This window comes from Neltuma alba, unplaced genomic scaffold (assembly GCF_004799145.2).
Source record: "Neltuma alba isolate B1F8T4 unplaced genomic scaffold, ASM479914v2 tig00011340_pilon, whole genome shotgun sequence".
Classification (NCBI taxonomy): domain Eukaryota; kingdom Viridiplantae; phylum Streptophyta; class Magnoliopsida; order Fabales; family Fabaceae; genus Neltuma; species Neltuma alba.
Window position 1 is genome coordinate 170,335 of NW_021636042.1, and position 27,492 is coordinate 197,826.

At 32.6% G+C, this 27,492-nt stretch overlaps 2 protein-coding genes and 1 long non-coding RNA gene across 3 annotated transcripts in view; 1 reads left to right on the forward strand and 2 right to left on the reverse strand.

Annotated features, from left to right (window-relative positions):
- Window positions 1-27,492, reverse strand: part of LOC114712190 (MLP-like protein 28) — an 89,097-nt gene that overhangs the window by 43,127 nt on the left and 18,478 nt on the right. The window lies entirely within an intron of this gene.
- Window positions 1-27,492, forward strand: part of LOC114712195 (uncharacterized) — a 79,959-nt gene that overhangs the window by 42,125 nt on the left and 10,342 nt on the right. The window lies entirely within an intron of this gene.
- LOC114712193 (MLP-like protein 43) lies at window positions 19,252-20,971 on the reverse strand. The gene is made up of 3 exons (XM_028896667.1): window positions 20,675-20,971; window positions 20,058-20,518; window positions 19,252-19,915 (listed from the first exon to the last, which is right to left on the reverse strand). Exons 1-3 carry the CDS (start codon window positions 20,859-20,861, stop codon window positions 19,886-19,888), a joined length of 678 nt encoding a protein of 225 aa, XP_028752500.1. The 5' UTR covers window positions 20,862-20,971; the 3' UTR covers window positions 19,252-19,885.

Sequence of the window (27,492 nt, forward strand, 5' to 3'; positions counted from 1 at the left end):
TTCCATATGCCAGTGTTGTTGGTAGTTTGATGTACGAAATGATGTGTACATGACCAAACATCTGTTATGCAGTGGGACTGGTAAGCAGATTTCAGTCTAACCCCGGTAAAAAGCATTGGAAAGCAGTGAAGAGGATCTTGAGATACTTAAAAGGCACTTCCAATTATGCACTGTGCTATGAAGGAAGCGACCTGTGCCTTGTTGGGTACTCCGATGCTGATGTATGCAGAGATGAAGAAGAATGAAGGTCAACTTCAGGTTATACCTTCTTGCTCAACAATGGCGCCATATGTTGGAGTAGCTAGAAGCAAACGTGCATTGCCTTACATTCAATAGAAGCTGAGTTTGTGGCATGCACCACAGCGGTGCAAGAGGCTTTATGGCTGAAGAAATTTATAGAACACCTTGGATTTGGAAACAAGAGTACCAATCCGATGATGGTATACTGTGACAATACTGCAGTCATAGCCTATACTAAAGACCCTAAGTATCACAGCAAAACCAAGCACATTGACATCAAGTATAATTTTGTTAGAGATTATATAGCACAAAAGATTGTTACTGTACAATATATTTTAACCAAATGTATGGTAGCAGATCCTCTGACAAAGCCAATATGCGAAAAAGTTTTTAAAGAACATGTGCAAGCCTTTGGCATACGTAAAGTGTAATTTGTAAACCTCATTAATGAAATTATATTTTTTCTGTTATCACTTTATGTATCTGTCTGAAAGTATATAATGTCTAGTATGTCGTATAGGTTAAAAAAGTTGGCTCTCTCACACGGGCAACCACCTTTGACACTTAGGTGAAGTGAACAAAGATGAGACATTTGTGTTCACCAGTAAAGCAGCAAAGAATGCTGATATGGTAGGGAAGAAACACAAACTTTATATCACCTTGACTAAAGTGTAGCAAGTCAAGATGAGATCCACGTTGACAAAGTTGGATTGAAATTTGGAATCCCACTTCCATAATACCTGTAACCAAATAACAAACTCTTCAACGTTGACGTCATAGCAATGAGCAGAGTTGAAGAATTTGGATTTAGATACTGAGTGTGTCTGGACTTAAGTCTGTACGGTGTTAATGATAAGTCCAAATCGACATATGCTCTTATAGTAAAAGAGTAACACATTAGCATGTGTTTCATACCACATGTGCTAGGAGAACCGCAAAAGGGAAGCAAGTGAAAGATCCTTGCTTCATTGCTGTGTGAGTCCCAAGGAGGAATTATCCTCCTGTTGATGTCCTTTGACTTTGACAATATCACAAAGATATGTTTCAGTGACTGCTACTTTGGCATGTGTCCTATGATCATGATTGATGCGATCTAAGGTAGTATGCTAAGAAAGCGACTGATTCATCTCAAAGTGATATTTGGGTGAAAGAAAGATTGACTGTGATATATACACCTATGCTAGTGTCTGTGACATGTCCCTTATGACATTCCATGGTCGTAAGTGTAGATACTAGACATACGAGAAAGGTAATCTGAGTCAACCATTGACTTGAGAGGGATTAGATTTACCATGAAAAGGTGTATTCTGGGACATCTGAGACATAACATTAAAATTCAAGCTACACGAAGGAGAAGGTGACTTGTGTTGATCATATAAAAAGGATTTCTAGTACAAGAACCCAAGTGAAGACGTCATGCCCACACGATCACGGCAAAGCACTAAGTATGAAATTGAGGGGAGATAAAGAGACTAGACCCGCGACATCTAATCCACCAAGTGTGAGTGGGAGATGTAGGAAAATGGGGTGGATTGGACCCAAGCCCATTGACATTTGGGGTTCTAGTGTGAATAGAAAAACTTGTGGGTCTTTAATTGTAATTTTTTCCTTTTTATTTAATTTACAAAAAAAAGAGGAGGGAACGGTTAGATAACTGTGTGGAGGAGGTAGTTTTTGTTTCAAACGGATACATGAAATTAAAAGACAACCGAAGGATCAGTTTTAGTAGCCTCTGTTTTTCTCCTCCAGACTCCTCCCTCCGCTCTCTGTTCTTCATCTTCCCGGTGTATTTGCTGTGTATCCAGATCCGAGTTCCTACCGTAACCGGACCTCCGCGTGGCTATCTAAAGGTGTGGAATACTCTAGGTATGCCCGAAAACTCTTCAATTAGGACCGAAGGTAGTATTGAAGTTCTCATTATCAGGCAACGTCACCCCTACATTCTTAAAGCAAAAACCACGAAGGAGGTTGAAAATCTCAGCTCTACAATATTCAACAGCATAGAAGAAAATGGGCAAGCCTGGGTGGCCAAAAGATACTAGTTTGATTAATTCTGAGTTTGCTTTTGTTACTCGTAACAAAAACTCAACATTGTCTTCTTCAGCTACAAATATCAGTGCTTTTCCAACCATATTCTTCTTTACTTGATTCAAATATTTTAGATTCTCACAGACTAGGTTTAGAATTTCAGCTGCCTGTGCGTCCTGCACCTTTATCTTATATATTTCCTTCATTCCTGCACCATTATATTTGTTAATAAATCAAATAGAACTAAAATATGAGAGGCATCCAATTTAATTCTAGGGAACTTTTTGGCATACTTAAATACCTAACAAATTATAGATGGTGAAGCCGATGAGCCAATAGAGTAGATGACCTAGCCCTTTTGATAAGGATTTTGGTATACTTGATTTCATATATAATGCATAAAATGAAAAACTTTACATTGTATAATTTATGTTCCATAATAATAGTTATATAATATTTTTTCATTTCATCTTCTAAAGTGATAGAGAATATCGTACCTTGACCAGCTTTATTGCTCTCGCCTTCTTGCTAAATATCTACACAGAAATGCCCAGTCATTCTGATTGATGGTATTTTCATATCTTGCACACAAAAATGATCAAAGAAATGGGTAAACATAAGCTTCTTCAAATACTAATGCAATAAATAACTAGAAAAGTACAAGTAAATTACATAAATAGTACTCCTCCGGTCCTTAATATAAGACCTAATTGTTGAGTTGATTTTGGTCCTAAATATAAGACCTATTTCTTATATTATCAATTTTTTTCTAAATTACCCTTATGGATACTCCTTCAACAATAATCAAGTAGAAGAGAAAGGGAGGATATTAAGAAAGATGATTATGCTATTTTAGAAAAAATATACCATATTTTTTCTAATTAACTAACTTATCTAACTTCCTTAATCTAATCAAATTAGTTAAATAGATCTTATATTAAGGATCGAAAGAGTACTAATTAATTGCCGTCACCTCCTTATAAATTGAGGGGTTGTTTCCTATGAAACATAAAGTTAGAGAAAATATTTTCCAATAAATTAAGGCTTAATTACATAAATAGTATTTTTGGAAATTTTTTTGCAAACATTAGTTTTGGAAATATGCAATAAACGTTTCACCAAATTTTCAAAGAGCCTTATATTGATCATGAAAAGATTACATTGTAGAAGGTATCTTATGTTATGAGAACTGGATGTAGTGTAGTTATAATAAATGACTGTTATTATGCTGACAATAATACTGGATTATTAGAAGACAACACTAGTTGTAAAATATATATATATATATATATATATATATATATATATATATGTAGAGTTGTTGTCCACTGCAAGTAATTAACCAGATCGATAGATTTTGGAAAATTCTGAAGCAATCACCTTGCAACAGGACAAATGCATTGAGTGAAAATTAACTAAATTAAAGAATAGGCTTGGAAGAGAGGGGCAAAAGAGGAGTCTTCTAATTTTTAGTCAAAGAACTCACACATTCCTCAACACATATAATTATGGATATAGAGTTCCCACAAATTTAATTGTGGCAAATTTATTGTTTGAATTTACACTTTCCAATGTGTTCTGTACTTGGTGGACACTTATACCCTATCCGGTCCATATCATAGCTACCTCACCATGATAAGGGAGGGTCCTCATTTAGCACTTATTGCAACACCTAACTTTCTATATACCAGTAGAGTCCACTTAACATCTGTGGATCACTAGACGCCAGTGTTCTATTATAGAAAATGACAAATTTTTTTTTATATATATAAATACTGACGAGTGATTCACACACTTGAACCCTACTTCTGAAGCACGTATGACAAGCACACAGATTTAAAATAATACTACTATTATATAAGTTACTACCCTGGTCATTCAGGACAATGACCCTTACCTGAGCACTGAAAGTACACACTCCTTTAAAGAAGGATACAAAATAGTATAATTACTAGTAAGTGGGGGTTACTTGCTCTTAAACATCTAATAAGTCAGATAATTAAATATCAAAATAATTATTCTATAGGTACAAAAGCAGCAGGCATTCCTGCTCTTCATACAAGCCCACCTTCAGCACTTATGACCTCCTTACTCTTGGAATTGCTTGCTCTAGCTGTATAATATAGGAAGGGAGGGTGAGATTCGAACGAATCCCCGTAGTAGTAATTTCCATTAAACAAATGTGCAGATTACATAAAGCATGCAAAACAAGCCAAAGTGGAGCATAACCTTGCAAGCTAATGCAATTAAGCATTTATGCGCAATGACAGATAGACAAGCTGAATAAATAATGCGCAAATAATTGGCAATCACTGCCCCATGTCTATCAGCTACACGTGATCACGGCTAAATAATCTATGCAAGGAAATAAGGATTACATGTTCTCATGCTTTAAACAGCAATATGGCACAAATATACATGCAGTAATTATACACAAGTGTAAGGTAGGAAAGAACTACTACCTGAACCTTCTGCTTGAAAATCAAACCTTACTTGTTTCCTTTCTCTTAGCTTCTTCGGTAGGCTTTTGCAGATATCAAAACCTATTATTTTAGTAAGGGTAGGTTAATGCTTGATCCAACTAAAATTCATAAATTAGAAATCTCTCTTTAAATCCCAATCCTTTTCCAATCTCTACCCTTACTTAATAGTTGGTCATCCTGGACAATTTTTCTTATTTAATACATTTACTGTGGAGAGTTTCTCTCTTTATCTCAGCCCAAATAGTTACTTTTCTTAGTAACTGATCATCTTGGTCAAAAATAATATATTATATACACACACAAGTCTTCTATCTTTAAAATATTTTCTATTAACACTTCATATTAAATCTCAAAATTATTCTCCAGTTTTGAAAATCATCGTCACAGCACTTTGATAAATTTCTAACCATATTCCAAAACAACTATATATAACAACTCTATTAGCCTTTAATTACTCTTATCCCCTTGCCTTACAAGCTTACTAATCGAAAGTGTGTACACATACACAAATATATACTTTATAGCACTTCCCATGCCAAACACCTAACACTTAGGCGCCTATGCTAGAGTATAAATTATTATTTTTGTACTTCTAACTTGCTTCTAAAATTGGCTTGGCTTAATTAACTTCATACTGTAATTTCCAAATCCATACAATTCTTCACTTTAAGTCTAAAAGAGAAATTCCAGATTGGATGCCAATAGCTAAATCATTCCACTCAACATTCTATAGGTTCTTTTATCAATAAAATCCAATGATTTCTCAACACTTTGTAACAAAATATCCCTTGGTTCAAAGTTTCACATTTTAGAGTTCTAATCAATTTTCCTCTTAAAAATTCAAAAGTCCCCAAGCTTCAACCATTCGATCATATAACAAATTAACTTACATAATCATCACTTATCATTCAAAACCTTAAGAACAAACCATACATGGTTCTCCTCCTAGTAAATTTTGAGTATCAAGGTTCTAAAACCACACTCTTATTTATTTATTTATTTAGACAGCATTTCCACATCAACTCTAGGCTTCCAAAGTCAATTCTTCATATCACCACTAAACAGCTGCGCATCATTATTCTTTATATTCCTAATCATTCCTTCCATTAAACTCCAACTCTCCCACTCACACTTGAATCCCAATAAATTTTTACCCTCAACTCAAAATCCTTATTTCAACATCTTGTTTCAATTGCTAACTTAAATCTGGAAATTTTCATGTTGGAGAACAATATTTAAAATAACTAGCTTAGAATCTTTAAACTTAAATTCCAGATTTACAGCTCACACACCACTACTTCCTTCTTTCTCATATATCTCTCGCTACTCACATTCCAGCTCCCACGATCACACTCAAGCAATTATATAAATATATAAAACCCAAACTCAACTCCATTCAGCAGCAAAATCATCATCTTTCTTCATTCCATTTAAAACCCGATACATACATGTATAAACATACATCTCCGCCACTTTAGTTTCTAAAATTTCAGTCCCATGACAGCAACATTAATCAACACATCAGAGACATCAAAATTGGAAGACCCGTAACCTCCCGTCACTAAATCAACCAGAAGATATATACTTATATGTACATATAACACAGGCCCATAAGCTAAACTTTATTCTGCTACAGATTGTGTATACATATAATATTATATTATATTCTTCCTAACTTACAGAACCTGAAGCTACAAGTATCGAAACTATATATATATCAGTTCGGTCTCCACTCAAACAAGAAACGAAATCAGCATGCAGCAACAAACATCAGTTGATTAAACATTCATCAAACATTTTCCCCCCTTAACCAATGAGATCAACATGCAGCGACAAACCTCTGTTTTTCGGCAACCAAAACAGAGAAGGAAAACAGCACATGCAAACTCAAAAACCAGCACCATATACTTCAATATTGCCATATAACATGAACCCACCGATCCTTCTCTCCTTTCCTTAACTTTCTCTCACTAAACCCAACTTCTACCTTCATCAACACCTCAAACAGCCCCTGTTTAACGACAATAAAGATGCGGGAAGGATTAGAGAGCTCACCTGGAATGTTTGATCGGTTTGCATGCACTGGATACTATCTCCGGTCACTCCTCCAGCTCCACCAACTCAGTTTCTTCCGTGCTCTCCTTCTCTCACTCTCCGTCTCTACCTCTCTTTTCTTTTGGACACCGAACGAAATGAGTTAGACGTGTGGGTAACCAGCTGTTACATGGAGGAGTGAATCAGGTGGCTATTACAGAAGGTAGCACGTGTATTACAAAGTTCCTGGACCAATCTTGACCTCACACATAATTATTTCTCCAATCCTATCATTTCTCCTATTTTTCTGAAATATAAGATATATCCAGAAATTAAACCAAAATATCCTGAATGGATTTTTCTTATCCATCACAACTGGTTATCCTAAAATTCTCAGATTAAATATAAATCTCTAAGTATTTTTTTTCCATAATTTCTAGAGAAAATAAACCATTCTTCTCTTAAAATTATCTATTAAAATTATTTAAGCCATTTTTGGGGAAATACCTTTTTCCAAAATGTCTCTAAACCCTAAAAATCATTATTCCATAATTTTCCCCCTTTATTTGGCAAATAAATAATTTTAATAAATTTTTCTCTTTTCTACTCATCCTAAATCATAAAATTCGGGGTGTTACACTTATTGCAGCAATGAGTGCCGTAAGCTTGTCACTATAATACAATCTACAGTATTCAAAATCTGATATGAATAGTTCAAATTTAAAATTTTTAATATATAATTTTTTAATGACAAATTTATTTTCTAAAGAAATATTAGTTATAAGATCATCTCTGTTTTAAATTCTGTATCTATGAAAACAAAACGTTAATTAAAATATATAACATTTAAGTTTAACTTAGACCATCCAAAATTGATCTGGATGGTTTAAATTAAGATAAGCACTTCATGCTCATCATTGTGATGAGCATAAAATGTACTCCCAACTAGGGAGAGATGGCTGACTCATTAACTTTATTTAAAAATGAAAAAAAATTAACTTTGCACATATTTAGGAGTATATAGAAAACACTATGACTTCAAGCCTCCTAATAAATTGTTATCCGGGTAATATAGGAACAAGTTTCAGTACTCATTGTTTTGATGGGTATCTTAAACTCATCAGATCTGGATAGTCTATATCTCATTTGAATGGTCAGGATTTGATTTCTTTTTTATTTTTATTTATTCAAAATAATTATTTTAATATGGATGAAATCTAAAATAAAGGTAATCTCTTAACTATCATTTTTTCAAAAAATAATTCTTTTCTATTTAAAATAACTAATTAGAGATTTCAAATATGGACCATTCAAATCAGATATAGACGGTCCAGATTTAATGAGTTTAGGGTACTTATCAAAATGATGAACACCGAAACTGGTTCCTCTATATTTGAAAAAAGTTTATTAATGAGCCACTAAGTATCTTTTATTATGGACTAAGCGTCCTATGTGTAATTAGGACAGTAGGGAGTGAGACAGAAAGGGCGAGATGGATTTGGAATAAGTATATATATGTGCGCGTGGGCGCGACTAAATATTGATGAGTGTAACACCCCGGAAAAAACTGAACCATACAAGTGGTTGTTAAATAACTTCATCTTCTCCATTTTTATCCTCATCATCATAATTCGGGTTAGCGTATAATTAAAATGAGCAAACAACATAATGAAAACTGTAGGAAAAAACAAAGAGTAGAAAGTAATAATGTGTCTTGTAGCTAGCACTAAAGCCTCTTTGAAAAGTCTATGGTGTGAGGGAATTAGTCACTGCTATTAGCAGTGGATACTCTGGACTCGACCAAAAAAAAAAAAGTAATGATATGCACTAACAATGTTAGGGCCATTCCTTCCAGAACGGAAGGATGTTTTGTCAAGAGATATAGGAAGATAGGGTGTAATATTTTGAATGGCTGGTTCCTTGTTTGAGTCAGCAGCAAAAAGCAGCTCCGTTGGAGCAAATGCAAGGTAATACCTATTTATGCACCCAAATCATATAGTATGAGATGTGCATGTATAAACAGACAGGGGAAAAAATGAAAATGAAACATATATTATGCTTTGTGTACAAAATTATATATCTAAAGTAGCTATGCTACCTAATTCTCCACTTCTCAAACAGGTGTAGAGGAACTTAGGCCCCACAGTGCCGTTTTCTGGTTTGAAGACTTGCAAAGAAGTGATGCAATAAAGAAAACGTCCCATTTTGTTGATCAAGCATGCTGTAATTAGGATGACTGCACTATATGAAGCAGCTATTGCAAGTGGAGTATTGTCATCATAAGCATCGCGTATTTCCAGATATGCTTCTGGATTAATCTCACCAACTCCTCTAATATGCCCAGGTGGCCAAATTTTGCAGCCACATGAAGAGGTGTTTCGCATATTGAAGTTGCAAAATCTACGTTCAGTACTTCTGGATGGCCACCAATGGATTCTTTTTGCAGGCGACCACTTGTTTTGAGCTATGGCCTTGTACAGAGTACTCATCTCTGATTCTTCTGTTTGCGTTAACACTGTAATCACCACTTCATTAAATAAATGCTAAGGGATCATAAATATGATTTGTCCGTCCCACACGCATAGACTAGGAGGGCAATGAGAGAGCTGTTAGTAGCTTTACAAAGAAAGGACCATATTTTGAATAGATTATATTTTCTGTAGATAACTCTCTTGTTAAATGGTCTCCTTTTTCATTAATGATAAGACACCAACTACTCCTAGTCCTACACAGGAAGTATTTTCAACATATTTCATACATATTAAAAAAAATCTTAAATTACATTAACTCTTTATTAAAATATAATAACTTTTTAATTTTATTTCTATTTAATATATACACTTTTAAAAGAAACAACTATCTACGTTATACTAAATAAAATGTTATTAAGCTTATGAAATTCATGTTATATCCGCGCCTTTTGTAACACTCCAAATTTTTTGACTTAGAAAAAGCATAAATGATAAAATTTATTTAAAATTATTTAGTGCCTGAATAAATTGGGAAAAAATATGGAATATGAATTTTGAAGATTTAGAAATATTTTGGAAAAGTTTATTCCCCAAAAAGTGGATTAAATAATTTTAAATTTATTTTTTATAGCAAAAATGGGTTAGTTTCTTAGAAAATTCTAAGAAAAATAGCTAGGAGTCAACTTTTGACCTGAAATTTTTTAGAGAATTATTGTATGGGTCAAAGAAGTTAATAGATAATATAAATCCATATAAAATATTATGGATTAATTTTTGGGTTTATCTTATAATTTCAAAATTATAGAGGAAGGATGAAACTGAAAGAAAGCATTGAGTGTAAGGGCAAAATGGACATTTCGTTTGTACTCCCACATCACACTCGTGCTACCTCACCATTTACCATCAGATAACACTCTCTTCCTCCTCATTTTCACTCTGCCAATCGAAAGAAAAGGGAGAGAAAGTCGAGAGAGAGACCAGGGGAAACGAGAGCGGCGGAGGAGTAGTGGAGTTGGTGATCGGAGGTATTTCTCATGCATGCAAACCGATCAAACTATCAAGGTGAGCCTCCTGATCAATCTCCCACCATTTTCTTTTCTGTTATCTGCATGGTTTGGTTGTAATGGAGGAGAGAGAGATGGGGTAGTGAGAGAAAATGAAGGAAAGAAGAGGAGGACCGGTTGGTTCCTGTCCTATGGAAAGAATGAGGTATATGATGTTGGTTTTCCAACTTGCATGTCAATTTTTGGCTCTGTTTAGAGGGTGGCCGAACAGGGGATCAAGGTTCTGCAAGTTTGAGTTACGTTGTTGCATGCCTTCCTTCTCGCCTCTTCCGTGAGAATCTGAATCATGGTATGTGTTTCTGGTTCATGGGTATCGGATTTATGGAGCCAAATGGGGAAAACCGAAACTGATATGTATAAATATATATGTATAGTGTATTGCACGTTAATTTTTAGTTAAACGTTGTTTTTCCTCCTCTGTTTTGGCTGCTAAAAACAGAGGTCCTAGTTGCTGATTTAAGAGGAGAATGGGTTGTGTTAATGGAGTGTGTTGAATGGTTTGCATATAGTTTTTTTTTTAAACTCTGTTTATGATTACCGAAAACAGGGACCATAATCGCTACTATAACGTTGTCGGATTTATGGGGTAAAGGAGAGATTAATAATATATATGCATATATATGCTGGTTTTTGCTGAGAGTTTTGGTAGTGAGTACCCTTTGGTTGGTGTTCTGTGTTTGGGCCGAAAGGGAATGAATCTAATACACACACACAGATATATATATATATATATATATATCCATGTGTATATATGCTCGGTTTCTAGATGTAGTTGCTGCCCCTATGTGTTAGAAATTGATTCCTCAAATGCTGGAATAATTGTAAAGATCTAGAATATCCAGATTTGAGAAGTAGGCTGAGGGATTGTTTGATTTTAGGTTCTTTGGAATTAAAAGTTAAGAAATGGAAGAGAGTTGGGTAGTAAACTATGTGAAGCTTAATATTCAGGTTCTAAATACTTAATGATTATTTTGTGTCACTAAACTATGCTTACAGATTTAAAATAAAGATTCTAATGTAGTTTTGGAAAGTGAATATAATTTTTGAACCTGTGATCATGCGTTAATATATAAGCATATATGTATATGATTTTGGAGGTTGCATAGGTGAATCTATGATTGGATTAATTGGGCAGTGATGGCCGAAGGATTAAGGGAAAATTTTATGTCTGAAATTTAGAAAGAATTAAACTCGACTTGTGATTTGAAGTTATTGGGGAAAAACGGGAAGAGCAATCAAATAGGAAAATAGCTACATAATAGGTACAAGATGTGAATGTGATAATAGAAAGATATTTGTTGTCAATTGGTGAAGAAAAGAAGCTGTCTTGTTTCTTTAGAATATAAGTGTTAATTGAAGTTAAGTGAGGATTAAATTAATATACATAAATATGAAATATGCATATATATATATATATATATCTCTTTAGTTTTTCCATGACGACCAACCACTTGATCAAAGTGGAGCCGGATTTAGAAAGGAGGAAGACACAATGTTGTCCTTAAAATATGATAAATGAAAATAATACTCTTTTTTTTTTTTTACCAAGATGACTAGTTACTAAGTAAAGTAACTCTATGGTTTGAGGTAAGGAAGGAAGCTTCCCAAAGAAAATAGTTAGAATAAGAAAAATTATCCAAGATGACCAACTACTACATAAAGATAGAGATTAAAGAAGATTTGAGATTGGAAGAGTTATTTAATTTATGAATTACAGTTAGATCAAATATTAATCTATCCTTGCAAATGTGATAGGTTTTGATATATGCTCAAGCCCACTAAGGAATGAAAGAAGAAGAAATTTGTAAGGCTTGGTTTGGAGGGAAGCTGACGAGGTAGTAGTTCTTTCCCATTTTATACTTGTGTATAATTGCTAAATGTCTGTTTGTGCCATATTGCTGTTTTAAAGCATGAGAACATGTAATCCCTAATGCCTTGCATGGATTATTTAGTCATGATCACGTGTAACTGATAGACATGGAGTAATATCTGCCAATTATTTTTGTATTATTTATTTAGTTTGTCTATTTGTCATTGTGCATAAATGCTTAACTCCATTAGCTTGCAAAGATATATTCCACTTTGGCTTATTTTGTATGTTTTGTGTAATCTGCACATTTGTTTGATGAAAATTACTACTATGAAGATTCTTTAGAATCTCACCCTTTCATCTATGATGAACAGCGAAAGCTAGTAGCTCGAAGGATAAGGAGGTTGTTTAAGAGGAAGGTGAGCTGATTGAAGAGCATAGATGCTTGCTGTATTTTGGATATATACTTAGCAAATTATTTTGATAGTTTAATTAATTACCCTTTTATATATGTTATATTTGCAAGTAGTCAGTACTTGCTATGTATAGAAATAATCATGTAACCTCTATCAGGAGGCGTGCACTACAAAAAGTAGGTAATTGTCATCAACAGAGATGGCTCTTATATTTTAACTAATATTATATAACTATTATTATAGAACATGGTAGATTATAATTTGTAAAGTTTTTCATTTAATTTATCACACATAAAATCAGGTATACCCGAACATGAAATCTGAAATTAAAAATTAATCTTCATAAGCTTAACTTGTGAATATGGAGAGGTCTCAACCTATATTTATGCATAAGTTAGTCAGTGTCTGCATTTAAATAAGTTGAACCTAGCTTTGACCCAAGAAAAGAGGTAGATGTTAATCTCTAGAAATTCATGTCATTTCAGTACTTTTTCTTTAAGTTTTATGCATTTTTATATGTATTTGTTTATATTTTGGCATTTATCCTTGTTATTTTTGAGCTTATAAAGTTTGTCACTTTTGCAAGGTTATTTTGGTTTAAGAATTAAAGTTTGAAGTCACTTGGAAGTACTTCGGAAGGAATTAAAGATCAAGGTTTCTTAGGAATTACATTATGATGATCAAAAGAAAAACAAATAGAGGTCAAATCATAAGTAGAACTCCTCATTTGAGCTACAAGAGCAAAACTTTCTAGAGGCAAAATAAGCTGCAGCGCACTCTAAGCTGGCTGCGGCTCAATTGAAACAGAGGAAAACTTGGCCGCGGCACAAAACTTTTGGGCCACGGTGCAGTCACTGACAGCAAAACGCACAGCTCAACTTAGCTAAAAAAATTTAGGTTTTAAGATCCCAAACTCGACCTTGGCCGCCATTCCTCGGTTCTGGGTGGCTCTTGGGAGTCTTTGGCTATGCTAGGGCTTGCTCTTTGGAAGAGATTGAGCTAGGAGTTGGAGCTTTGAAGAGATTTGGGCTTCCTCCTTGGTTTTTCCTTTCCATCTTGCTTTCTCTACTCTTGTTCCATTTTGTGCTGATGTATGCATATATTCTCATGGATTTTTTGAGTATATGTGGCTAGATACTTTGATTCTAGGATTATTTTAAACTCTTGTATGGATTAAGTACTCATTTCCCCTATATATTTGTGATTAATGATATGATTTTGCTGATTTTACTCTATACTTAGTGCTTCTTGTTGATTGGCCACAAATGAGATTGTTGGGTTCACTTGATTGATGCTTGAGAGGACTAAGTTGAGTATAGAACTTGAGTTTAATCGTGTGAGAACTTGAAATTCGCGAGTTGGATGGATGGTTTTGTTAATGAGATAGAGATATACTCATTAACCTCACATAGTCACATAAGGTTTGCAATTAAAATTGGGACTTAATTAATTAATTAATTAAGAGATTAAGGAATTAATTGAGCTAAACACCTATTTGGAGACTTGAGAGAGCACTTATAGGTAATTTAGTGTCCTTGGCTAGCATAATCTATAATTAAGAAGCAAATACAATGGGGATTTAATTGAGTACTTTTGAAATATAAAAGGGATAAATAATTCTAGGTCACTTTGAGTCATTGGAATTGAAGAATCACTTTTTGTTTTTGTTAATTTTTAATTTTATAAATAGTTGCTTTCACTCTTGATATTTGTATTTCAAATTAAGTGAAAATGTGATAATTGATACTTGACCGGGTTTTGAAACCAAATCCTCGTGGGAACGATACTCTACTTATCACTTTATTACTTGTCACAACTCGTGCACTTGCGGAGCGAACAGTAACTTGTATATCCACACAAACAAACCATCTGTGTGTTTGAGTTCTCATGATTAAAACATGAAGCTGTGTTTGAGTTACCAGTGGTGCAGGAATAATGAAGGAAATATATGAGATGAAGCTGCAGTATGCCCAAGCAGCTGAAATTCTAAACCTAGTTTATGAGAACCTGATGTTTTTGAACGAAGAAGAGAGGCGTATGATTGGAGGAGCAATGATTGAAGCAGCAAAAGCAGAGAATGTTGAGTTTTTGTTGAGAATGACGAAGACAAACCCGGAATTAATCTCGCAAGTCACTTTTGGTCACTCAAGTTACTTGCCCTTTTTCTTCGTGGCTGTCTAATGTCGTAAAGCTAAGATTTTCAACCTCCTCCGTGGTTTTTGCTTTAAGAACACGGCGGCAGCAATGATAGCAAATGACATAAAAAATAAATGGAAAGAAGATTTGTGGGATGGAGTGCTTCATTTGCTAATAATTAGGATTCATTGTATGGCGCGGTATTAATAAACAAAATTGACCAATGAAGGAAATGTTTTTCTTTGAGGATTTTTTTTTTCATGCACGGACACATCTGTTGATACTTGCTGATTGTGAACTAGCAAAAAAAGTAAATTGATTTTATGACATAGCTTAATTCTTTGTATACACATAGAATGAAAGAATAACAATGAATTATCCTATATGCATCAAATATTTTAATATACAATTAATCATAACTTCTATTTTGCTACTTTGTGTCTTTTATTTATTGTTTATTTATTTATTTTTTGTAAACATAGGCGGTAGAGACTGTGGTTGATCCTAGACGAAGGCTACTTGTAAACGACAAGGAGCTGAGGCCTCTCAAATTTTAAAAGAAAACCACAAGGGGTTGAGGGCTAAAGGAGAAAAATGGATGAAGGAAACAGCATCTTCTTGTTCAGTTGTTGGGGCCCTAATTGTTACCATCGTGTTTGCCACAACTATAACAATTCCCAAAAGGAACAATCAGGATTCAGGGTACCCAATGTTTATGAAGTAAAAGTTATTTAAATTTTTATTAATTTCATATGCACTTTTCTTGTTTTCTTCCACTACTTCCGTACTCACATTTTTAGAGATCCTCACATCTCGCTATGTGGAAGACGACTTTCATTACTCACTACTTAGAAAATTGATAATAGGTCTGTCTACACTTTTTTGGTCTATTGCAACTATGATGATTGCCTTTTCAGCAGCCATAATGATCATGTTGCAATATAACTCATCATGTTTATGGGTTATTCTTCCTGTTCCTATACTTGCTTGTGTTCCAGTAACCCTTTTTGTATTATTACAAATTTCCTCTTATTGTTGAAGTATTTTCTTCTACTTATGGTCCAGGCCTGTTCAAGAAGAAGGTGGAAAAGTGGCCATGAACTCTGTGTGTGATTCACATGTCTTACTATGTATGTATTATTTTCTATTGAAATAAAGCTTCTCTCGTTTATCTTAATGTGTATTAAATTACCAGCTGCGCGCTTTTATTTTTAGCCCAAGTAACTTAACGATGTGTGCATCAGCCTTTGAATATTTAGAACATTACTTCTAATGATTATTGGTGCCATAATTGCAAAGAAAAATTTATTAGTTGGCATAATCAAGGCCATTGATGAGCGTCAACATGTAATTGCTACATGCATTTTGAAGGATTATTTGAAAGAAAAATGTATTATGTGTAATTCACATGTCTTACTATATATGCATTGTGTAAAACCCTTAACCTCGAAACATTATAAACTCGTCATAAAATCACTACTATGGTAGAAAAGGAAAGCTGTTACAACAAAGTATCATAGTAGAAAAAAATTGCATAATTTTAGCAATTAACATTTAAACTCGGTTCAAACTCAAACTCCGTTGCATGCAACTAAAATCATTCATTAACATCCACTGGGCCTCTGAGCTCCGGCCCGGGTAACAAAAGACATCAACATCAGCCCATACAATTGGTTTCCAACAATGTATATCAAAGTTTCACAAAACACTAGAAATGTCCTCCGGCCAACCAAAAATAAGGAGATAACATTTCTTCCAGTTTACAATAAGACCAACAATCAAAATATTTCAAAAGGGGCCCTAAATGTGGCAATATACGACTAGCCATACATATACAAGGGCTAGAGGCCTAAAGCTAATCAAGCTCAAGCCTCTGCGTCTCTTCCCGATAGTACACGCCTAGAACCCTTACCTGAAAACATTGTAAACCATGGGGTGAGACAACGTCCTAGTAACCAGCCTTTCCAATTCAAGGTACAACTAAATAGGTGCTCGTGAGGTGTCAAGTGGGGTAGTTCACAAGTAATATGATAAATGATAGCCACAAAAAGTCAAGCAAGTGAAATGGTGCAATCCCATCAACCATATTCCTCACTTTGGAGGATTTTCAAGAGCCAAACCCGGCCTATCCCTCACTATGGGGGACGTAAGGAGCCATAAAAGGCCTATCCCTCACTCTGGGGGACGTAAGGAGCCAAAAGGCCTATCCCTCACTATGGGGAACGTAAAGAGCCAACCATCATGCATTAATGGAGGCCTTACCACGTGGTAGTAACAATCAAAACTCTCACCAATTCCCAATTCATGCATCATGCTCAAACCGTAATCAAAGAGTAAATGATCATTTCACAATTAACTTCTTTCAGTGGCCTATCTTTCACAAGTTCCAGATTCATTCAATATCAATTGAAACCCCACAAGATGGTTTTCCTTTTCAGTATACAACATACACTTTGAACACAATTGTTACTCGAAGCACAAAACATAAATCCACTCACAATACCACAAAAGCATGTACAAATGATTGGAAAGTAGTTACCTCTCGCCTGAGCAAGGAATAACAAACCAACAATACGGCCCCGTCCACCAACAAGGCTCACAACCGGTCTACACAAGCACACAACCATCATGTGTTAGCTTTCAACTAATAATGTGGCCAAAACAACACTTGGGGACACAATTCCTAGCTGCAACCAAAACTCTACCCAACTAAAAAGGGTATAACCATCAAGGCAACACTCCAAGGTCATAAAAATCCATTAAAACCTTAATTCCTTTTCAAACATCAATTAAAATTCATAACCTCAAGGACCCACTATAGGAATTCAACATTCAAACATCTCATTTGAACAATTGAAGTCTTAACAACATTCTAAACCGATTAAACATCCAATTTAACCCTCCTTAACATAACCCAAATAACAAAACTCAAAATCAACCTCCACATTATCATCCTCAATCACAAACCTCCCATTTTCATAAACCCAACTTCAAAAACTCAAAGTTCTTTAAATCCAAGAAAACTACACCGATTAAATACTTAGACTAACCCAAAGCAATCAATTAAACCCAAAACAATCGGTCAAAAACCTCAATTCCATCACAACCTAGAGAACTCTAGGGTTTCACCATAAATCCTCAGAAATTCCAAGAAAGAAAGTAGATTAGAGGTTAAAATCACTTACTTGAGGTAATGGATCCTTAGAAATGCCCCATCCAAGCCAAAAATTCAAAACCCTAACAGAGCCTCTCTCTCTTCCTTCAGATTTTCTATTTTTCGCACATCTGACCCCTCCTGCGACTATATAGATTCGACCCCCTTCGCCGCGGTGAACTAATCCCGAGAGGGATTACTCGCCTGAAAACTTGACTTCGTCGCGGCGAACTCCAATCTTCGCCGCGGCATACCCCTAACTTCACCGCGGCGAAACCTTCCCGAAAGGACACTCCCCCTGGAACTCCCGGTTCGCTGCGGCGAAGTAAAACTTCACCGTGGTGAACAAACCCTGAGAGGGATTGTTCACCTATTCCTTCAACATACCTCAATCCCAAGCCAAACACCGCGGCGAAGTAAAACTTCACCGTGGTGAACAAACCCTGAGAGGAATTGTTCACCTATTCCTTCAACATACCTCAATCCCAAGCCAAACACCAAGATCAAGGTTAAATCACTAATCTATCCTCAAAATCAACCAAAAAGAGGCTATTAAAACCCAATAAAACTCAGAACGTTACACATTGTGCACATTTTGAAGATTTAGATACGAGAAATAGCCTCTCCACTTCCCTCCCCCTCTCTATCAAATGGCTATTGTGTTTAACTCCATATATATATATATATATCATGGAAGATTGATACATTATTTGTTTAGATGTGGGGCACTTAATGATTACTTAATTCTCTACGTTCAGATAAAAAATGGTGGTCCTAAAAGAAGATATAAAAAATTAGTAATTAAAAATAATTTATCAATATAATTCCACTGATAAATGCTTACTTCACGTCCTGGATTATCCCAAATAGACAAATGAATTATATTTTCGAGCATTATATCCTATCCGAAATAGAGATATGATTAATGTTTACTTTTTCTTTTTTGGTAAAAAAATTAGCGCTTACTTTACAAAAACCCAGAAGACAGAGAAAGGAAAAGATGATGGCGATGGCTTTCTACATTTTGCTCTCCATTGCAATTATGATGATGGCTTTCTCAGCAGCCATCATTATTAGTCCTATTATTATGCTTTCTAGTCTTTCAGTCGCATGTTTTCATATTATTACAATAATAATGTGAAAACCAACTAGTCTTATTCCGGAGATGTGTGTATTGTCCTCATTTTGCATGTTCGGGACATACACACACATATATATTGATCTGATTTTGTCAAATTAATTAATTGACCGTTTGGTATTGAAGATTTCTCTGGATAATGTCTCAAAAGAAAAAGTTCTTTTGGTACTCCTCCGACCCATTTTGTCAAATGAAGCTAATTAGGACATGGATACTCTTAAATTAGCAAGTGAAAAGAAAAACTAGAGTTTTATGGTAAACCAGATTGGAAGGCAGGAGCAAATTAACACTCGACCATCGATTTCATAGCTTACAATCACATATTACAGCTGATCGCAATATACGAGCATTAGAAACAACTTCTGATGGAAGCTGTTTTTATTACACACAATGGAGTATATATAACATCCACAAGGACGGACGCGCTGGAGTTGAGGATTTGAATCTCTCAATTTTTTAAGAAATTAACAGTGTTGATTTCAATAAAAGAAAACGATGCAATATGCGAGGTTCACCGTCTCGCACACATTGTACCTTTCTTCTATGAAATTTAACACCTTAATTGAGATGCTCTAGGAAGTCAATGAGACTCAAATCGCATGGCTCAGAAATCTGAAAATATAAATAAGATCAATATATAGTAGAGCTAAAGATAAGCTTCAAAGATGGCTACTACTGGGTAACAAGATGAGCATCAATGTCTCTGACAACTTCAGCTACCAAGTCTATGAGAGTGTGAGGGTCAGGAATGTGACCTTTCAGCTTCTCATATTCCAGGATGACATGCACCAAACTCCCTTTATCCTTTGGAATTGCGTGCAAGGTAGTAATCAGGGCCTTGAAATCCTTGAGGATATCTCCCTCCACAATTCTCCAACTGATCAGATTCTTGTCTGCATCTATGGCTTCAATCACCACCTTAGCCACACGGTTCTTCCCTTCTGCACAATTCACAAATACACCACAAATTCGTTCTTGAAATCAGCATCATGTTCAACATTTATAAAACAGATTCAATTAACTGAATTAACTGTGTGGGTGTGTGACAGAGAAAGAGAGAGAGGTGGTTGAGAAGTTACGTACCATGGACGTAATGCCAGGTAATAACGGAACCGACCTTGCCCCAACTTCCTTCAAGAATAGCATCTCTAATTCTAGCAGGAGAAATATTGGGAATATGGTGTGGCTTGCTGCTGAACATTTCATGAAACTTGTCTGCAGAAGCATTAATGTGCACATCAACTCCCGCCTTCCCCAATAACTGTTCTTCCTGTGCTGTCCCTGGGTGAGGCTTGCATCAATTTCTCTGCTCAGTTCTGTCGCCAACTGCATCACAGTGTGTGGATCTGGGATTCTCCCATGCAACTTCTCATACTCAAGAGTCCAGTGAGCCACACTTCCTTTTGCCTTTGGGCTCACTTGAATTATGAACTTAAAGCTCTTGTAATGCTTCAGGAAATCCCCCTCTATCACCCTGAAAATTATCAGGTTCTTAGCTGCATCCACAGCTTCGATCACATCCTTCGCCACCCCCTCCTTCCCATCTGTTATATCAGATGATTACAGTGGTGAGTAAGTGATAAGAATAAGTAACAGAAATTCTTCAGTCATTTATTTTTATCAGCTTCACACATACACACAAAAAGAAGTACCTAAACATATATAGTGCTGTATCTCTCTAAATAACAGTTTGAGCTTACCAAGAACGTAATTCCAGACAACGATGGAGCCGGCTTTTGAGAAATCACCTTCAAGCTTAGTCACAGACTTGATTTTAGCAGAACTAATGTTGGCTATGTGATGAGGATTGCTGGTGAACATTTCATGAAACTTCTGGGCAGAGGCATTCAGGTGGACGTCTATTTCGGTCTTCCCAAGATGAGACATCTTAATTCTCTTTTGATAGAAACCAGAAAGATATATAATGCGAAGCCTATTGCATGGACAACGAAGAAGGCTTTAGCCCTAACCCTTTTATATAGGAATTTTGCGGTGCTTTGAAGCACCACGACCTGCTTCGCAACGTATTCCAAATCCTTTTTTTATTACTTCAATAGGCATTCATTTGTATCAATTTTAATTAGGCGCTTGATTAATATGAAATATTTGAATGCATTTTTATATAAGATAACAGATTAATTGCGATGAACTGGGGCTGTTAAAAAGGTCAAATTTTCAATAAAAATTAAAATCATTTTTTCCTAATAAGCTGCTAGTTGATATGTGATAAGCGATCTTACCCCGTAAGAAAGAGAATACAAATTTGAATCCTAAAAAACATACTTGCTGAAAAAACTTTAATCTTAACGTTCTTAACCCGACAGAAATTAGTTTCAAGCTTAAAGTAACTTAAGTGTACTCTAACCTATATGAAAATAAAAAATAAAAAAAGGACCGAAGACCTGGGCACCTACCATATTAGCACAGCTATATTTTTGTATAGTTTTCTTTTTCTTTTGTGTAAGAGGGCCATGATTTTGTATGGCTGTTATCAACATATGAATTATTGTACTGCATCAAGAGGTTGGGGCCTTTATTGCGGAAAGATTATGACTATTTTCTTCTTTAAATTTTAAAATTAAATAGTTTTACATATTTAAAAATAAAAAAAATCAATTATAAGTTGAAATTTGTATATTAAAACTTTTGTGAATCGTTGTCTAAACTTTTATTTATTTATTTTTTTCTTTTGTCAATGTATGCTTATCTTTATGTACCTTTCTAAACATGAACTCCTCTAGTCCTATTTATACATGTTTTATATAGATTAAGAAAAACCATAAATTGTATCAACTCTTCATTAAAATATAATAACTTTTCAACTTTATCCCTATTTAATATATGCACATTCCAAAAAAAATTATCTACATTATAATTAATAAAGATAAAATAGTATATTCATACTTAAAATTTAATAAAATGACTTATAAATAAGACTAAGAAAAAACTTCTCTCTGTCTTATAAATAGGACAAGAGGAGTAATATAATTTGCCCACTATTGATCGTCCCCTTTTATTGGTTTGATTATTTATTATCACATTTATTGTCCTATCCTCACCAGCGATTTCTGAATGTTACATGTCTGCGTTTCATTATCGCTATAAATTTTCATGCAGGTATAACTTTGGCCATATTATCCACATGTAATCATGTATCGATCATTTCATGTACTGTGACAACAAAATGGCTATAGTTTTGAGACTTCGAGATCAAGGAATTATTATCTACTTGTTCCTCTCCCTATTGGGGAAGTTGAAGTTAAAATGTGAATTTAAATTTTTTCTCCGATTTAATAGTTCAATCGAGAATAATCTAAAGTAAATAATCCTCACAATGTCTCAATTTTAATTTTCAGTCACTGATTTGACCTGAATTGTTAATCTTTTAAAAAAATTATGAGAGTGCAATATTTTTATCTTTCTCATTTGAATTAAAATACATTTTTATAAAAATGATTTACTAAACTGTAATATTCACCCGACGACTAAAATTTTTAATTGAGACAAATTAAGAGAATTAAAAGTAAGATGATTCAAACTTGTTAAAATATTCGGTCTTGGATTGCTAGAGCAATGAAATCATGCGGGATTTAATTATGCCCAACAAAATGCTTGTTAAAATATTCAGTTAATTAATAGAGTAAAATACTATCACTACCCTTCTAGTTTGTATCAATTACACAAGCCTTCCATTTATTTTAAAAACATACAATTTAGTTCAATTAATTAACACTGTTAGAAATATTCTAAGAATATTATTTTTAACTGAAATTTATATCAAAATAAAATTTATTTATTATTTTACTCCTCATTCTAATAAATTCCTAAATTATATTTTTACAGTTACATCAATTTCATTCAGTTAAGGCTTAACTGATTTTATGATTTAAGGTAAAATATGGAAATTATGAAATCTTATGATTTAGATCAAAATTAATAAATTTTATACCATATTAGAAATTTTAAAGATAATTATTTTTTGATTTTATAAAAACATTTTTTGGAAAATATAAATGTCTAAATAATTATTAATTTAAAAAGGGGTATTTTGGTCAAAAAAAATAATTTAAAGTCAAATTTAACAGTTAACTAGCAGTTTGGGTGGATGAAAATAAAATCTTAAATATAGAAGGGAGGTTTGTGTAACATACATTTTAACTGTAAGGGAGGTTTATATACGTTTTCAAAATAAAAAGAAGGTTTATATAACTGGGATAAAATAAAAGGATAGTCAGTATATTTTATTATAATTAATATCATCTTTCAGTACTTACCGGTCTCTCTCTTGCCAGTTGCCAACAAGATATGTACGGACACCTCATTCGATATTTTATTTATATATATATTGAAATAAATGGAAGATTGTAAGGGTCAAATAATTATGTTTACTTTTTTTGCCAACAATTATATTCACTTCACTTCACTTGATTTAGGGGGTGTTTGGCAAGTGGTGAAAGTACTTTTTAAAAAAAAAAAATTTTAAATCGAAACAAACTTCTTCACATATTTACCTTTATATACCGTAAAATCACTTTTAAAATTATAGTTTAGTATTTATCTAAACACCCACTTAACCGATAAAAGAATAGGAGAACTCATGTTTCAGTTTTAGAAGGTGTACTTAAAAATATATATACATATTCATGTCAGGACAGAATTTTTTGTGTGTACTTACCTCGAACTCTCTGTAAAATTATTTATAAAAAGTTATTTCAAACAGCCCTTCATTAAATACTCAATCCTTTTTATGGGACCCATTCTTTAAAACAAAAACTAAAATAATGGTATGGGTTTAATATCAATTAAATTTTTTTACCCCAATTTTTTAATAAATTTAATTATGATATAGTATTTACTTTCTTCCATAGATGTTTTTAAATTGTGGAAAAATTTTATTTATAAAAATCAATAACTTATATAAAGTATGGCAGAAGTATTCACATTGTTTCAGTTTTTCGTTCCTGCATGATGTTATATCCTGCAATTGCTTATTAATGTCAGCGGATTGTTACTTTTAAAAATTTATACATATTAAAGGCTAAAATGCGTCAAATTCCCCACAAACTTTGGTTGTAAAATCTCCTTCACCTTTAAGAACTTTAATGCTTAATTATTTGATTATCAACCTTCTAATCGTTAAAGGCAGTGGTTTTTACCATGTCAAAAATTTTTTATATTTTTTATTATATATCATGTTATTTAAAAAATAACACTTGTCATGTGATATGTAATGTGAAGTAATTTAAAATTTTTTTCTAAAAAAATCAATTAAATATTTTTATATTTAAATATTTTATATATTTTAAAGTAATTAAGTATTTGTTTTTAAGTACTTAAAAAAATTTAAAATTTCTTTTCTAAACTTCAACTGCTATTTTTTAAATGACATGGCATAAAATAAAAAATATAAAAGGTTGATAAGGTAAAAATATTTAATTTTAACGGTAATTTTAATAGCAAAGTAATTAATAATCAAAATATGAAATATTATGGTTCTTAATTTAAACTTTTAAAAATGAGAGAGGTTATATGCAAGTGATTTAAAATTTAGGAAATTTTTATTTATTTTAGCATATTTTAAATATTAATTGAAATTTTTTAAATTAATTTTTTTTTAAGATGATCAATATTACTGGATTAATTAGATCCACTCCTTAGAGGATTTTTTTTTTTGGGAGGGACTTGACAAGTTCTGGAGAATACTCTATCCAAATAGGCTAAACTATATACTTGTTTATTTAACTTTACACAAGATTTTTTTTAGTTCTTTAATTTTAAAAAAGTATATTTTAAAATCATTTAATCTTAAAATTGTTATTTTTTTTATTTTTTACTCTTAAATAATAATTTTTTCATAACAAAATAGTTTTTTTGAAAATTAAACTTAAATATAATAATATTTGAAAATATTTTATCAACATTTAAAATTTTAATATCATTATTTTTTGTTAACAGTTTTGGGATTAAAGTAAAAATATATATTTTAAAGTCAACAAACTAAATTAAAATTTTACATAAAATTAAAAACTTAAAAGTATATTTTAGGTACCTCCACATGCTTTGTATTAAATGATGATGGAGAAGTTTATGCCAAAGTTTTTTTTAATGAAAAACCGTCACCATAGCAAGTTTTCCCTGTCATATCAGTATATAACGCTGTCATCATAAATAAATGTTTTTTTATTTTCCCTTTTAAGTGTAGCATTTTATTTCCTTTTATCTCCCATATTAATTTTTTTTTTCTTTCTTATTGCCTCCATTTATTGAGGATTTAAGGTATCTTTAATTCTGTATATTATATATTTTAATCATTAGATGGTAAGAGTATATTCTTTTTTTAAAATAGCATTACAAATTCTTTTCTTACAAGTAAAATACTTACCCTTTGTTTTTTTTTTGGGAATCTTCCAATGCTTAAGTAAATCTTATATTTAACATAGTAAGTATAGACTGTAAAAATACTTGTTCAGGTTAAAAAGAAAAGATTGAAAGAATAAAAATATTTTTTTCCCCCATAAAAGGATTCAAATAACAATTACATAGAAGAAGTCGAACGGAAGTCACTTTAACAAACAAAACATTAATGAGCAAGATAATGAAGAGAAAGGACAGACCAAACGTGGAATATCCTCCAAGATTTGCTTGGTGCCCTGCTAGAACAAATTTGAATGACGCTGTAAGGTGTACCCCATTATTATCAAAAAAAAAAAAGAACAAATTTGAATGGCTTGATCTGGACCTGTTTAATAAGTACTTATAAATATTTGTATGCCTGTCAAAACAAAATTTTGTTACATGTTTATCTATATTTTATAAATTATGATTAAAAAGTTATTTTTAAAAGCTCTAACTGTCATTTCAAACAAATACTTCTTTACTGGTCATAACCAATGATTATTTTCAGAATCCATGCCTATATCATTAATCATTAATAAGAGTTAAAAATGTCAAAACTAGATGAGAAATTCGTGTAATATATATATATATATATATGCATATATTGATTTCAAGAGAAAGTCGTGTAATTTTTAAAAAATAAAGAAAAAAAGTCTCTATAATTTAAATTAAATAGAGAGAAGATCAGTATATTATACTACCTCTGTATATTTCTTAATATAAGACCTCATTTGACTTTTATTTTAGTCCTAAATATAAGACCCTAATCCATTTTGTCTCAAATATTTATTTATGTTTTTCCAATATAATCCTTCTAATGATAGTAATTCTTGCCAATAAACTTAATTAGCAAGGATATTTTAGAAAAGACAACACATATTTATTACAAATAACTAACTTAACTTATTTTCTTAACCTACTCAAGTTAGTCAACTAACCCTTATACTACCTCCGGTCCTAATTATAAGAGCCAATTGACTAATTTGAGGAGATTAAGAAAGTAAGTTGAGTTAGTTATTTGTCCTAAATATGTGTTGTCTTTTCTAAAATATCCTTGCTAATTAAATGCATTGACTAGAACTATTATTGTTAGAAGGACTACTTTGAAAAAAATATATAAATATGAGACATAAAGTGGATTAGGGTCTTATATTTAAGACTAAAATAAAAGTCAAACAAGATCTTGTATTAAGAACGGAAGGTAGTATTTAGGATTGGAGGTAGTAATATTTAAATGCAGATATGTATGACCCATTTTCGTCGAATCTTCTCTTAGAAAGAATTACATTGAAACTTTAAGTAAAAAAAATAATTACCAACAATATATTTTACTTGAGATTTTATTACAATTCTCCATTTCTTTCATCCTATTTAACCAAATGTCTATATATATGGAGAGTATATTTCATATATTTCAGTGATCATGGGGTGATCAGCCTCCGCTAATCTTTTTTCATATACTTATCTCAAACTCTGTAAAATTACCTGTTAAAAGTTGTTTCAAACACCCGTTAATTAAATACTCAATCCTTTTTATGGGACTCATTCTTTAAAACAAAAACTAAAATAATGGTATAGGTTTAATATCAATTAAATTTTTTAAGCCCAATTTTTTTAATAAATTTAATTATGATATGGTATTTACTTTCTTTAATAGATGTTTTTAAATTGTGGAAAATTTTTATTTATAAAAATTAAGAACTTATATAAAGTATGGCAGAAGTATTCGCATTGTTTCAGTTTTTCGTTCATGTATGATGTTATATCCTGTAATTGCTGATTAATGTCAGCGGACTATTACTTTTAAAAGTTTATATATTAAAGGCTAAAATGCATCAAATTCCCAAAAAACTTTGGTCGTAAAATCTCCTTCACCTTTAAGAACTTTAATGTTTAATTATTTGATTATCAACCTTCTTATCGTTAAAATTATCGTTAAAGGCAGTGGTTTTTGGCATCAAAATTTTATTATTTTTTTATTATATATCATGTCATTTAAAAAATAATACTTGTCATGCGATATGTAATTTGAAGTAATTTAAAATTTTTTATCTAAAAAAACTCAGTTAAATAAATATTTTGAATATTTTATATATTTAAATATTTTATATATTTGAAAGTA